The sequence below is a fragment of the Cryptomeria japonica genome, chromosome 1 (assembly GCF_030272615.1).
Source record: "Cryptomeria japonica chromosome 1, Sugi_1.0, whole genome shotgun sequence".
In the NCBI taxonomy this organism is placed as follows: domain Eukaryota; kingdom Viridiplantae; phylum Streptophyta; class Pinopsida; order Cupressales; family Cupressaceae; genus Cryptomeria; species Cryptomeria japonica.
In genome coordinates this window covers 614,174,933-614,188,712 of record NC_081405.1, presented here as the reverse complement: position 1 = coordinate 614,188,712, position 13,780 = coordinate 614,174,933, and the positions used below count along the sequence as shown (strand labels likewise).

Below are 13,780 nucleotides of genomic sequence, written 5' to 3'. Positions count from 1 at the left end.
CTCACTATGCTTAGATGGGATTGATATGCACATTTAGTCATTTTTGGCCTAGTTTATCTAATCTCCACACTTGCATGATTAGAAATTGGTTGCCTTTCCTTTTCGAGGATGTAGATATTTATCTTTTTGCTTTGAATTTTTTTTGTTATTGTTGATGAGATGAAGAAATATAGGGAGTTTATTCTTGTGGAGGGACATCAGTTTTAGGGGTTATGTAATTATTTTGCGAAGTTGTGGTAACTACCAAAAACCCTCTAACTACATCCTTCTCAACAATGTTAATTTGGATCAAATTGCCAAACCTCCATTTGTAATTTTTAATTGACTCTTGTTTAGAGGCTATAAGAGATACTCTTGGGAATTTTATGTTTATCTCTTCAAAGAATATTAATTTCTCTCATCCCATCTTTGCATCTATCTAGCTTAAGATGGACTTATAGAAGGTTTATTCTAACTAAAATATATCTCAAAGTGGAATATTGACTATGGAAAGAAAAGTTGGAAAATTTGGCTTTTAGATGTTATAATCGTTATAGACTTGGGCACATATAGAATTCTTGAACAAGTTTTAAGCAAAAGGCTCCTAGTAAAGCCTCCTAGTGGAGGAATGCTTAGTGTCTCTATTTATCAATTCATGGTGCCTCAAGTGGGGCTTCTCCAAAGCACTCTTTAGTTTTATATGTGGAGCATCCTATGGTTGATTTCACTCTTGCTAGTTTTCCTTCTAATATTGAGCATGCATCCTTAATGTTGCTTCTTGTGGAGTATCTCTTGCTTGTGAGTCATATGTGACAAGTGCATGTGTCCTCTTGTGCCTCTCTAAATGTGGGATAGCCTTCAATTTCTTTGACAACCTAGACTACTATGTTGTCAAAGCCCATCATTGGGACTATTGAAGAGTGTGTGTAGACCATTGTTTTATCTAAGATGTCTTCTTTCTTGAGAAGGCCTCCTCTTCAATATTGTTGAGATCTCATAAGAAGGTTATTATGGAAATCTCATTGTGTGCAATCTAGCTTTCTTTTAGATGTTTGTAGGGAGGAATACGGGGCTCCTTGAGCTATGTGTCCAATTCTTATTGAAATAGAAACCTCAATTAACTAGAAAAAAAAAGATGTTACTAATACGACCATGTCTCATGTCATTTATTGGTCCATGCTCAACTAGAGGTTCCTTAGCATATTTAAAATCATATAATTAATGCATGCATTCATTCATCACCTTGCCATTTAAAGAAAATTATGTAAAATGTTCAAATTAATTAAATATTCTTGAAGTTATAATTGTTATGCTTAAATAAATATAATTTACCAAGGATATAAGGTTTCAAAGTCTATAAATTAATAAGATAAGGCCTTGAAATAAATTTTGTAAGCATTTTAAATCAATGCTTTGGAGCACATTCTTGATCCACGTATGCATTGATGCCAGTTATGAGCCACCTCAATAGAGAAAAATCAATGAACTAGTGATTTTCAGTATTAAATAGTTCTAAACTAATTTGAAATTATTGTATGTTCAGTCCTAAGATAGATTTTTTTAGCATTTAATGATTGATAATTGGCCTCCATGACTAGCTAAAGCCCAACTCAAACTAAACAACAATTGGCTCCTTGTAAATCTTGGATGAGAACTGCAGTTGAGACATTGCATCACATGTAAATCCCCAAGATCAAGCACCAATGGGCAATAGGCCCCTAATTACCCAAGGATAATGCTTTGACCCTTCTAGTTAATTTAAAACAATTAGCTCTGCAGTGCTCTAAATTTTGAAAAAAATCAGCACTTTCGATCAAATTTTCACATAACCTAGCCTTCATAAACTTATAGTACAATTCTTCCACGAAAAGGTTTAGGCAAGATGCTAGCACTCTTATATGGCATGAATCAAAAAACAACTAAATGTACTCCATTAGTTAAGAAAACATTAACATGATCAGTACACTAAATCCGTTCATTTACCCAAAAAAAGCATTTGAAAATGAATGAAACAAGATTTCAAGCATAGATTTTCTCCTACTAAATCCTATTGCTTTGGTTATTTGCTTTTTCTACATACACTAATTTTAAGATCCTTAATTCCATTTTTATTTAGGAATGATAACAAAAACAAGCTTAAAAAATGAACTGCTGATCACGTGCCTAATATACTAATCATCTTGGATAAGCAAAAACAAGTGAAAGATACTTGAAATCAACCAGGGGCAGTCATGGATACGTGCTATTTGGAGAGATGATTCAATGACTTGCAAATTCTACTCTTCATGATCAGACAATTGCCATGTTAAAGAAATAAGTACACACAAATCTTTGGCTATATAGTATATACAACAATACACATATATAAAATTCTATTTTTTTACATGGTATACAAAAATTGTGTATATTTATGCTATTATATACATAAACCTTAGCACGCATTTGAACCAGGAAAGCATTTGTCAGAATGTAGCTCCCTACATGCTTGACAATTCAATTGTCAACCCTTCTCCTTCAATAACCACATATCTCCTAATATCCTATACAAATGCCCACCTTTCAAATATTTACTATTAAACCACAGAAAAAAGAAATCCTGGCTGTTAATTTAGAAATCCCAGATGTAGCTTGCAATTAAAAGAACAAAATAATATCATGTGTAGTTCAGCCATACCACAGATGGCGGATACGATGCCATTCAATTTTAGGTTCCTTTGGACGGGATGAATACTGAATCCACATTAGAATGGCTAGCATTACCACAATCACACAACTTCTAAATTCATCTCTCTTTGAAAGCCATTCTGCACCTGCAGTGAGTTCCTGTCATGATAACCAATTTCCACTGATAAAGTAATTCATTAAAAAAAGATTTCTTTTTTACTTTGAGAAGGCATCGTAGAAAAAACATATCCAATCCATCAAACCTACCTTTACCAAGGATAAAAATTGTTGCAACCCATCTTTTTCCTTGTAAGGAAGATTTCTGTCTGCTCGCTGCAAGGAACACCCTAGCATATCTAGTAGTGACATGTCTGTAACCAGATCATGATCATCTGCATTCAAGAAAGTGACTTCAATGATAAGTTAGAAAACATCTGATTACATATCCAAGAACACCATTTTTTCCTTTAAATGCGACAATAAATTTGAGCAAATAAATATCTTTCCTTCCTACAGTCTTACCTGAAATATCATAAACTTGATCAACAGCTGAGACACCTAATAACTGTCCTAGAAAAATATGGGCTCTAATACGATCAGAATCATTGAGTTCATCTCCATGTGTCATGGCAACTATAGGTTTATCATCTGCAGTGTAATATCCACTCAAGTTAAGAAAGCAATCAACAACAAAAAAGTCATTGCAAGGTCATTAGCTGATAGAAATAACATTGTAGCATCATCCATAGGCAAGAAGTTTGAAGCAAGCATGCATTCTGTACATGTAAGACAATATATTGTTTTGTTTGAGTCTGCTTGCAGTGCGTTAGTGGGTGAATATCCTGGAATCAACTGTATAGTTTTCAAGACAAATATAAAAACATGGCTGATTCCAATAGACAAAAATATCTTTTCTTTTCTTGTCCTTTACAGACCAGCATTAGATTTTTGTTGAACAAGGTAAAACTTGAAACAATGTATAAATGGAGAAAAAAACATTGTTTCCTTAAGAGGAATTCATAAGCCACATAGGCATGTTGGCTGGGCCAGGACTTAAACAGTTGCTACCTCTACCTTGTCTTGGGACCTCTACCTTGTCTTGGGAGCAATCAAAATATTTATAATTAGTATATTCTGTTGCCGGTGATTTTAATAGCACTGTTATAGCATATGAAGATTGAAGGAGACCATTTTTAATTTGTCAGGAGGAGAATAAAGCAAGCAGTGGAATATATTATAAAAATGTGAAGCCTAGTGAACATACCAATAAATATAAATTTATCTACCTAGGATGATTCATTTAAGACGTAGTATGGGAGCATCAGCAAAATGATGCATAGCTCAATAAAAAGTAGTTTTGCCTAAATATGCTGGATATTTTTCACTACCATTGACGGTATGTAGCATATGGCATAAATTGTGTCACAAGGCAACCTTGAAATACTATTATTGATATTAAAAACAGCTAAATGAAAATCTAAACGCTACCATTCCTATACATGATAAGCATAAAGAGAACCCTGTAACAGAAAATTCATGTTAACAGGGACTCATTATTTTCTTGTTTTAGGGGAAACTGTCCCTAATTTCCATTTAATATGGAGGAGATAGTCCTTTGGAAGTGTTCTCAACAAGCACTTGGATTGCAAGGGTAATAACTAAATTGTCTTCCTTATCAGCTGACTATAAAATGTTCTGTTTCCATCTACAGAATAGTTACATAAGGTATTTTCTTGAAGTAGAAGTTGAATGTTTAAATTGGTATTCTATCAATGCACAATCTGTCCCTGATCTGACAGCATTAGTCAGTTGTAGATCTTGACAGTGTTGATGTTGAGAGTATTTTGGAAGCCAAATGGGATGGCCAGCTGAGGTGAAAGGGACTCAGTCCAAACAACTGGTAACCTTAAGATTCAACAGTTGAGGTAAAATTTGAATGTTCACATCTTATTCAACCCATAATGTGTAAATAAATTCACAAATAAAGTGTTGACTTACAACCCAGTTGATTACAATAATGAAAAGTAAAAATTTCACACTGTTTTCTTTTGAACAATCAACAATGGTTGAACTGAATCTGACCGGTGGCTATTACATGATCACTACCATATAGGGATATTGTATGCCAACAGCTAAACAATACAAGTCATTCAGAATGGTTTGTAAATGCAGGTAAGGTTTGATGGTATGTGTAGACCATAATCTGAGGATCAATTTCATGGCAAAGAGGTTAGAAGTTTGGATGACAGTGACCACAAGATAGGCACAGTAAGCTTGAGGGCCAATGTGTGACATACACATGGAGCATTGCATTTAGATGATCTATTGAGATCAAAATGCCAATAGCCAAACAGTACAATTGGCTTAAACATTGTCTTAAGAAGACAAAGTTCTGTGGCCAGGAGTTCGAAAGCTCAAGCAGGACTCAGTCCAAGATAAGTGTCATGCATATGAGGACTGCGGTTTTATAATGTGTGTTTGTATCTTTGGTATTGTTAAGTGCCCAGCTGCAATTATAAGTTGACATTCTAACTGTTAGTATGCAGTGACTCGTTCTCCTCACCTCTGTTACTGTTAAGGTTTGACGGGAGACAAGAAAAATGGGAGAGGGATAGCCTAAGCCATGCAAGAATGGTTGGACTTCTATGTCTATTTGTCTATGCTTCAAATTTAAAAATCAACAAAATCATTAGATAATTAAATAATAGAATACGTCAGCCCAACAGCTCTAATTAATAGTCAACATGATTATTAATAATTATATTTAGATTTAATTGCATTCCAAATATAAACATGTATTTTCTTTCAGAGACAAACAAATTGATGGAGATGGCAATCAATAAGCAGTTGGAAGATCTGACTTTGAAACTCAAAAGCTAGAGGACTTGATGGCCAAAGTTCAGTATGCAAAACTCGGGCCACAAAACATGCTACCTGACTTTTAGACTTGGTGCTCCCTCTGAAATAGAGATATACAATCCCATGTCACAACTTTTTGTTGGCAAGGTAAATTAATAATTATTTGGAAAAAATTGGCAATAGAAAATAAGTATACTTGAAATTTAACAACTCTTTCAAGCAAATGGCCAGTATAAAAACTAAAAGTGCAAATTCCCAATCCTAAACCTAAGTACTAAAATGGATGTTTGGCATTTCAATGCCAGTATCCACTAAGAGAAAAAAACACCTATAAAGATACAACCCAGTCAATTATAATGAAATTCAAAATGAAGGGTAAACTTGCAACCCATAGCAAACAAATGCTTAATAAAATGTAAAAAATTCAAACTGTAAAGTATTTTTTTTTTAACAATAGTGGAACTATATCGGGTAAGAGTGTCATGGTCTGTGGCTATTGGAAAATCTATTAAAATTTGAAGGGCCAACAGATAAACAATATATGTAGTTCATAATATTGTTTAAGAATGTGGATCATGTGTGGCAGAAGGTGTAGAGAGCATAATCAGAGGATCAATCCAAAGGCTAAGAGATTGGGAAGGTTTGGATGAGAATGAATACAAGATAGACAAATTGAGTTGGAGATCCTGTTGGTGACATACACGTGTTCAATAAGATGATCTACTGGGGATTTAGAGCCAAAAGCAAATCAGTAAATGTGGCTAGATATTGTCTTAGGAAGCTCAGTTCCCTAGCCAGGTGATTGGGAGAGCAAACAAGGATGCATATGAGATAAATACCATGCATATGAGAGCTGCTGCTTGTAGCTTCAGGACTGTTTACAGATATATACTGAAATAGGAGGCTCAGTGCATGGCTGTTAGGATAAAGCCTTAGACAGGACTGGATATGATCTAAGTGTGCTGACAACAAGGGTCAACTATGACAGCATGGACTTGTGCTTTGTAGCTTTGGTATTAACTACATAGACATAACCTATTCAAAAGATCAATTCTATCAAAAAGAGATAAGAGCTGGGAAGGAACAAGTATGAAGTAAGTACATTGAGTATGGAGATTGGATTTTCAAAAAAAGAATGTATGCTGAATTGAATGTGGCATAAAGTGCAGGAATGATCTCAGTTTTTATGTGAGGCACCATTTTGAGCACATGTATAAAACACGTCCGTACTACAAATATATGTCTCATCTAGAACTATGTTACAAAGGGAGAAGAAAACAACACCTTAAGGAACATGCAAACAAATATAATTGTATCGGCATTAAAAGATACATTTCAGAAAAGATTTTCCAAAAAGGAAAACAAATGAGTATAGATGAAGACTTTATTAGAAGAAAGATGGTTTTAAGATAGTAAAACTGTAAAACTAATGATATCATGTTGAGCCCTTTGTTAGTAAAGGAACATAACTCCTCTTTGGAGAAAGCTGGCAATAGAAAACTTAAGTAAAGATTTCCAACCCTGAACTTAAGTGTTATGATAGGATATAGGCATGGTAAGGCCAATACCAAAAAGAATGTTACTTCCATGGTCTAAAAGTTGGTGACTTGGAAAGAAGCATGAGATAAGGTCAGTAGGCACAAAGGGCCAGATGTGTCAAATAATGATTGTTGTCTGTAGATTCAGTGTTCCCTTCAGCAGCATACCTTAATAAAGGTCTACTTTCATGGTGCAAAGGTTTTGGCCTTTGCATGAGAAGTGCTGAGATGAAGGGTGGTGAGTAGAAGGGACATGTTTTAACATGGATAAAACGTTGGACTACATTTGTCTTAAGTTAAGGAAAGAACAAAAAAATTATCACATTAGAGTTCCTGTATTTGATTGTATGTCATCTTTTTCCATTTTTTCTCAACCAAGGCTTTTTTCATTTGCTTGAAGCTAAGAAGTTCAACAAGACGAAACATGAAAGAAACAAAAAAAGAGATCACTATACTCGCTGGGTAAAATGTACTATGATATTCAAATTCTGGATTCATTAACATTTCACGCATAGCAAGAATGTTAACAGAAAGAGAGAATTGATGACAGTCACTGTCAATTAGATACAGAAAAACAAAAGGTAAATTGTTAAGATTTAGACCTTTGAAGGAAATATATGGACAGTTGAAAAGTTTCACCAGTGTATCAGAAGATCGTATATCCCCATTGTCCATAATTTGAATGATGGAAAGTGCACTCACAACAAATATCACAAAATTGACTTTCCTTATCTTGCTGAGCTTGTAATGCCCTTCACGTGCCTTGTGCTTCATTGACATTCTCACGGTATCGTCATCAGATGACCTACTCATAAGAAACTCAGGAGTGATACTAAGTATTCTAATAATGGCTCATAAACAAAGAGAAAATACACTGCAAACCATAAAGCTAACCTTACAACCATTTCTCCATGACGGATACCATTCACCATCCATTTCTTAAGGACGGGAAAATCCTTAGCAACACTCTGCGACAAGCCTCTGCTATCAAAAACACAGAATGATTTAGAGGCTTGGGGAACTGTGTACTCCTGGAGAAAGTAGCTCCCGCTTTCAGAAGATGACTTGTCTGAAAGAAAAGGCGATATTCAATTTAATATAAGTCAAATGTTCCCAATGCAAAAAGAAAATCCTGAATGACAGCAGTTTTATAGGTGGCGAAGTAAAAATCAAATAACTAAGGGATGCAAAGTTATGTGAAATCAGAATGTTACAAGTCTAGACTCGATTGACTATGTAGAAAAATAAATTTAAGAGAACCAGAATGTACAAAAAACTTGAGCTCCGTCTATTCTTTCATTTCCAGAACTGAGAACCCGTAGTATATTATTAATAAGAGTACTTTTTCCAGCTCCTTTTGGCCCAACGAGCAACAGTGTTGTAACAGTTGGAATTCGGTAATCACATCTATTCATACCACCAGTCTCTACAAGCCAACTCCCAGGTTTGTATCTGCCAGTTGATTAGACAACCATGAAGAATACAGGAAATTGCCTATAAAGAAAAAAGATAAAAGAAGAAACAACCTAATTCTTCAGCAAGCATAATGCACTCTCTATGTTCCTGGAATTTCTGAACAAATTTTGATTTGTATAAAAAAGTTTCAAAAAAAATTTGATGATTTCGATAAACAAGCAAAATGCAAGTACTGATCAATGTAATCAATAGCCACAGGGCTCGGAAATACCTTAATAGCCTTTCCTTCTCATCTTGAATTTTCCCTGATCGCATTTTCAATATAGAACGCTTGTGAATAATCTTGCGATACATCTCTGCTCTCCTTCGCTCTTCTCTAGAATCATCCTCTAACCCCCACAGAGACCTTAGTTCGTTCAAAGTGGCATCCTCAGATCCAAATTCATTCTCCAAGTAGTTCTCGACTAGTTGATTCACTGATGCACTTGACTTACAACTTTCTCTGTCATCCCTGAATTACATAACCAGGTAAAGTAAGTTTTCCATTTTTTGCAACTTCCTTCTAATCTAAAGCTGATAATTCGTACAAAATTATTTATTTAGAACTGCTTTCTTCAGTTTGAGAGGGCAGCAGATAAAGAGATTTTCTGCCAAATTAACAGAGATGAGGGCGTTTTGAACTCTAGAATATCAATAAGTGTGGGTTATCATTTGAGCCAAGCGTCAGTAGACATAACTATCCTGGTGCATCCAAAACACACTTGCCATGGAAAAGGTTCCTATATATCTGGAGGAGAACTCCACAGTTCCATATGGTGCAAAGATGCACCAGGATAGCATTGCCAGCCTCACCAGCTCACAATCAAATTAACAGTGGCATGTGTAATAAGGGTTTTGACTTATTTCATGAAAGGAATTTAAAGGAAATATTTAGCAGCTTCTGTTCTGCCATCTTACCCCTCTCGATTCTTCCCTTCGAAACCTACTTCACTGTGTCTGACTTCACCGTTCAATTTTGCCATTCTGGAATCAACATCATCACGGACCTTACAAAATTGGGTGCAAACTGACACATTAAAGAGGACTTCTGTAGTTGTTTGGCAACTTTCTCCCGTGATAATTTCATTCCGCAGAACACCCAATTCTCGGCTAACTTGCCTACATTGCTTCACTTTGTCTGCACACAGAACTGAAGAACCAATTGAAGTGATAGTTAATCGCTTTCTTCAGGGGACCAAGACGATGCTTCAACATAAAAGAAAATTAAGTACAGACTTCGATCCTCAGCGGAAATTTGAAGTGCACAAACTACAAGACATAAATTTCCACTTTGGGGATGGCAGTCAACATATAGGCAAATCTACTTCCAGAGAAGAAAAAAGTAATGGATATAAAACAGAAACCAATTACAAACAGACATACACTAATCAGTATAAATCTTACCTGGAATGCAAACAGTACAGATTAAATTCAGTTTTTACAAATCAATCAAATTCAGCATTCATGGATTTGATTGTTGAAGGCAATGACTACTTACTTGAGTTTACATCCTCCAAGGAATCAGAATCAGAAGCAATTCTAGCATCTCTACCACCACCCATTGTTGGAAACGAACCTTTCTCGCCTTCCTCAACTCTTAAATAAGAGGAATATGAAAGAAAATTGTTAAACAAAACATGCAATCCATTTATATGAAAATGACTATTTCTACTTGCAAGACATTTCAAGGTTTTTAGATTTTTTCTTGGTTTTTTACCTTGTGCTAAAGCAAATCTTCCACAGAAGGCCTGAATTTTCTTCCACCTAATTTTTCTGGGGACCCTGAAATTTTTTGATTGCTTGTAGCGTATACTTTTTATTTCAAAAGTCGCTCCCTACCTTGGAAGAATCTTCTATTGACATTAAAACAATTACTTAGATGCTAAGCTTTCTCATTTCAACATTTGACTAATTTTTTTAGGATTTCTGTAATGGCGAAAATTATATAATTTATATTTTATATTTTTTCTGTTTTGGTTTTATTTTGGTTGAGATATTTTTAAGTAATGATAAGTGTTTAAATAGAATAATATTTTGTTAAGAATTAATATATAATTGAAATTTAGAGCGGCACCGATAGGGTTGCAAATGGATCTAAAAATAGGGGCCAATCGCATTCATCTTTAAAGAGATTCCCTTATTACGATCAATGTGATTAGACTTAATGAGACCCTAAATTGGAAGCTTGGACAATGGCTTCGGTCAATTAGGTACTTGCTCAGCAAACTATAGGACTACAGAGTTGGCCACATATACAGGGAAGGAAATGAGCTGGCTAATAGGTTGGCAAAAGAGGTGGTGGGTAGGGCATCTCAATGAGGGGGTGGGGAAGTACGATTTTGGCAAGATTTGATGTTTTGGGAAGCACTCATAAGCAGAAGTGGATGTGACGGGCCAAGCGCATTCATATAATCATTATTAAGAATGTGTCACCACTTAAAGACTTGAAATATAACTAATTGCATACGGATGGTAGACATGTGGTGAAGACACGGGGGAAGATGATGTGTGGATAGTGACTCACTAGAATAAGGGAACGTGCCAAGTACCTCGCTAAGGCAACACGGGTTGGCAAAAACCCCTAGATTTGGGACGATGTGCCAGACAATAGGGCATTAAATAAATTTGTCAAAACCACATCATAATGGCACAAGGCGAGTTAATATTTATAGAAAACAATGGAGAGGGGTGATTCACTCTGCTTTTTCTGCCAACATACCACTTTGAGCAGTGAGCGATGGACACGCCCATATGCTAGAATCCACTAAGAGCAAATGGCAATTCTGGGAGAGGTGACAGACAAGCGCATGTCGGCCATTTTAGCCTCAGGCCATCCCTTCCAGTCCTACATGTAGCAAAAAAGGTGTTGGGGGAAGAGTTCATAAAAGCCTACCATCTCTACCAGGTGAACACAGACATCACAACAATGGTCTTGGTTGTGTTGGTTTACATGGGAGTGTCAAAGGCGAAGGCCAAGCGCCTATGCCAAATGGTGTTCAAGCATGCATTTTTAGGAGAAATTGATGTTGTGCTGGATAATATAGACGACAACCTCATCATTTTGCTCCCACGGGACTAGTATATGTCGATTGGGTGTGGGGCAGAGATGAGGAAATTCCCCATAGTTCACACCCAATTGCTAGAGATGCTTGAAGAGTGATGGGAGGATATGGAACAAAGAATTACTTTCCTACATGGAGGAAGAAGGCCTACTGATGGAGAGTGACACCAAAAGTGGGGAAGATTGGGGTTTTGGCACGGGTGAAGATTGGATGGCAAATGATTTCAGAGATGTGGACAAGGTGGTAGGTAGCTCTGCTCATGAGGTGCACGGCAACGGCTATCTAGTGGTGGTCAAAGCCTTGGCAGTAAGGAATATGAGAGTGGGTGGGAATGAAGACTGATGGGTAGGCATGTCCTCTCATGATGAAGATACATTCTCTTTTTTGAAGTTGATACTCATTGTCACCATTCCAATTTTGGTGACAACTTTTGTGGTTTTCTATTAGGATAGGTAGGCACTATTTTGTAGTCGAGGGGTACTTTACCTATGGGTATTGATAGGGCTTACATATCAGACTGTATGGATTCTATAGATATTGGAACATATATGTCAATAGTAGGGGTGGGATTTGTAGGTACAATTTATGATGAAAAGTCTGCTAGGAATAGTATGGGGCGAATGATGATAGATATGGACCAATAACAGTCCAGTTGATAATGTATATCTCTTTTTCTAATTAATACAATGGGTGTTGCCCCTAGCAGCTATTAAATTGCCTATATATATATTTGGAATTTTTTTTCTTTTTTTATAGGTAATTGGCCGAAGCATGAATAGTTTTTGGCTGGAGCTATGAACCAGTGGGGCCACAGTAGGGGGCCCCATCCCCATTACATATCTTTGAATTATTATTATTATTATGTGTGATTAGATTGACCCCAAAACCTTCCCCATCCTTTGGAAGGCCAAGAGTCACAGCTTAGAATTTCACTTTAGATGTCCCTATTGGGAATTGTACTTGGGTCTCCACAATGAGAACCCAGTGTTTTAACCAATTAAGCTCAACCCCTTGGACTTTTGATTAACGAAGGAATAGGCCACAGTACTTTTGAATTATTATTATTTTTATTATTATCCCCATTTTTATGGAAGGCCAAGAGTCACAGCTTAGAATTCATTTTAGATGTCCTTATTGGGAGTTGAACTTGGGTCTCCACAGTAAGAACCCAGTGTTTTAACTAGTTAAGCTCAACCCCTTGGACTTATTTTAATCATCAAAAAAGGTAGGTAATAGGCCAAAGCCGCTTATTATTATTATTATTATTATGTTTTTTATTAGATTGACCCTAGGCATTCCCCATTTTTATGGAAGGCCAAGAGTCACAGCTTAGAATTCATTTTAGATGTCCCTATTGGGAATTGAACTTGGGTCTCCACAATGAGAACCCACTGTTTTAACCAATTAAGCTCAACCCCTTGGACTATATATTTGGAATTTTATTTCTTTAATGTTACATTTATTTCTAGGAATCAATTTTGAACTTTAGATTTATTTATTTATTGTTTAAGGTCATATCACAATTTATAACATTTAACTTAAGACGTGTGTGTATTAAAGGAAATAATTCTAAAAAATTTAAATTTTAAATTCAAATGTTTATTTTCCCTCCACTTGACCATTGTATTGATTGAAATCACTAAAAATGTTACTTGTGTTTTTGGAGTTGTGTTTAGTGACAAACTCTAATTCACTTGAGTTTATAAAACCTACAACACATTAAAAATCTCTTGATGCATTAAGAAGTGTTATATGACATCAACATCTATATTAGTATTCTAGAGTATATTGATGTTTTTAATTTGTACATGTAAAGCTATTAAATTGGTATACTTAAGGGTGGGCAAAGGGAAACATCCCTAATAACTAGAAAACTACTAACGACAACCAAATTTTTATTTAGCTTCAAAAGATTCGAGTAGACTAGATCACAAGTCAAAATTCAATTCCTTTTGGGTTTCACATCTACAATTTGTTAACTTGATCCAAATCATTTTTGCATTTATAGATTTGGTCTACCATTCTAAAAGTGACCCACGTTAAGATCTATTATTCTACTTTCAACGCATCCAAAAAGTTGTAATTCAAAGTTATGATCAAAAAAATAGGCACTTATCTACTGATTATCAAAATCAAATAAGTACTTTTATTTCTTTTGCTTTTGAGATTTCTAAATTATGTTACATGATCTATGATAGCTCTAAATTAGTTCAATTAGATTGC

The 13,780-nt window shown here is 35.5% G+C and overlaps 1 protein-coding gene across 2 annotated transcripts; it reads right to left on the bottom strand.

The window, feature by feature from the left end:
* Window positions 1-2,297: 2,297 nt before the first annotated feature.
* On the bottom strand, window positions 2,298-10,369 carry LOC131049408 (uncharacterized). 2 transcript variants are annotated; one of them, XM_057983458.2, is made up of 10 exons: window positions 10,213-10,369; window positions 9,994-10,091; window positions 9,414-9,645; window positions 8,728-8,967; window positions 8,311-8,492; window positions 7,935-8,109; window positions 7,643-7,845; window positions 3,166-3,291; window positions 2,911-3,053; window positions 2,298-2,802 (listed from the first exon to the last, which is right to left on the bottom strand). In XM_057983458.2, exons 2-10 carry the CDS (start codon window positions 10,055-10,057, stop codon window positions 2,644-2,646), a joined length of 1,524 nt encoding a protein of 507 aa, XP_057839441.2. In that variant the 5' UTR covers window positions 10,058-10,091; window positions 10,213-10,369; the 3' UTR covers window positions 2,298-2,643. The 2 variants fall into 2 exon arrangements, with proteins under 2 accessions (XP_057839441.2, XP_057839442.2); XM_057983459.2 differs by having other exon boundaries at window positions 2,911-3,035; window positions 10,213-10,368.
* Between the last annotated feature and the right edge of the window lie 3,411 nt (window positions 10,370-13,780).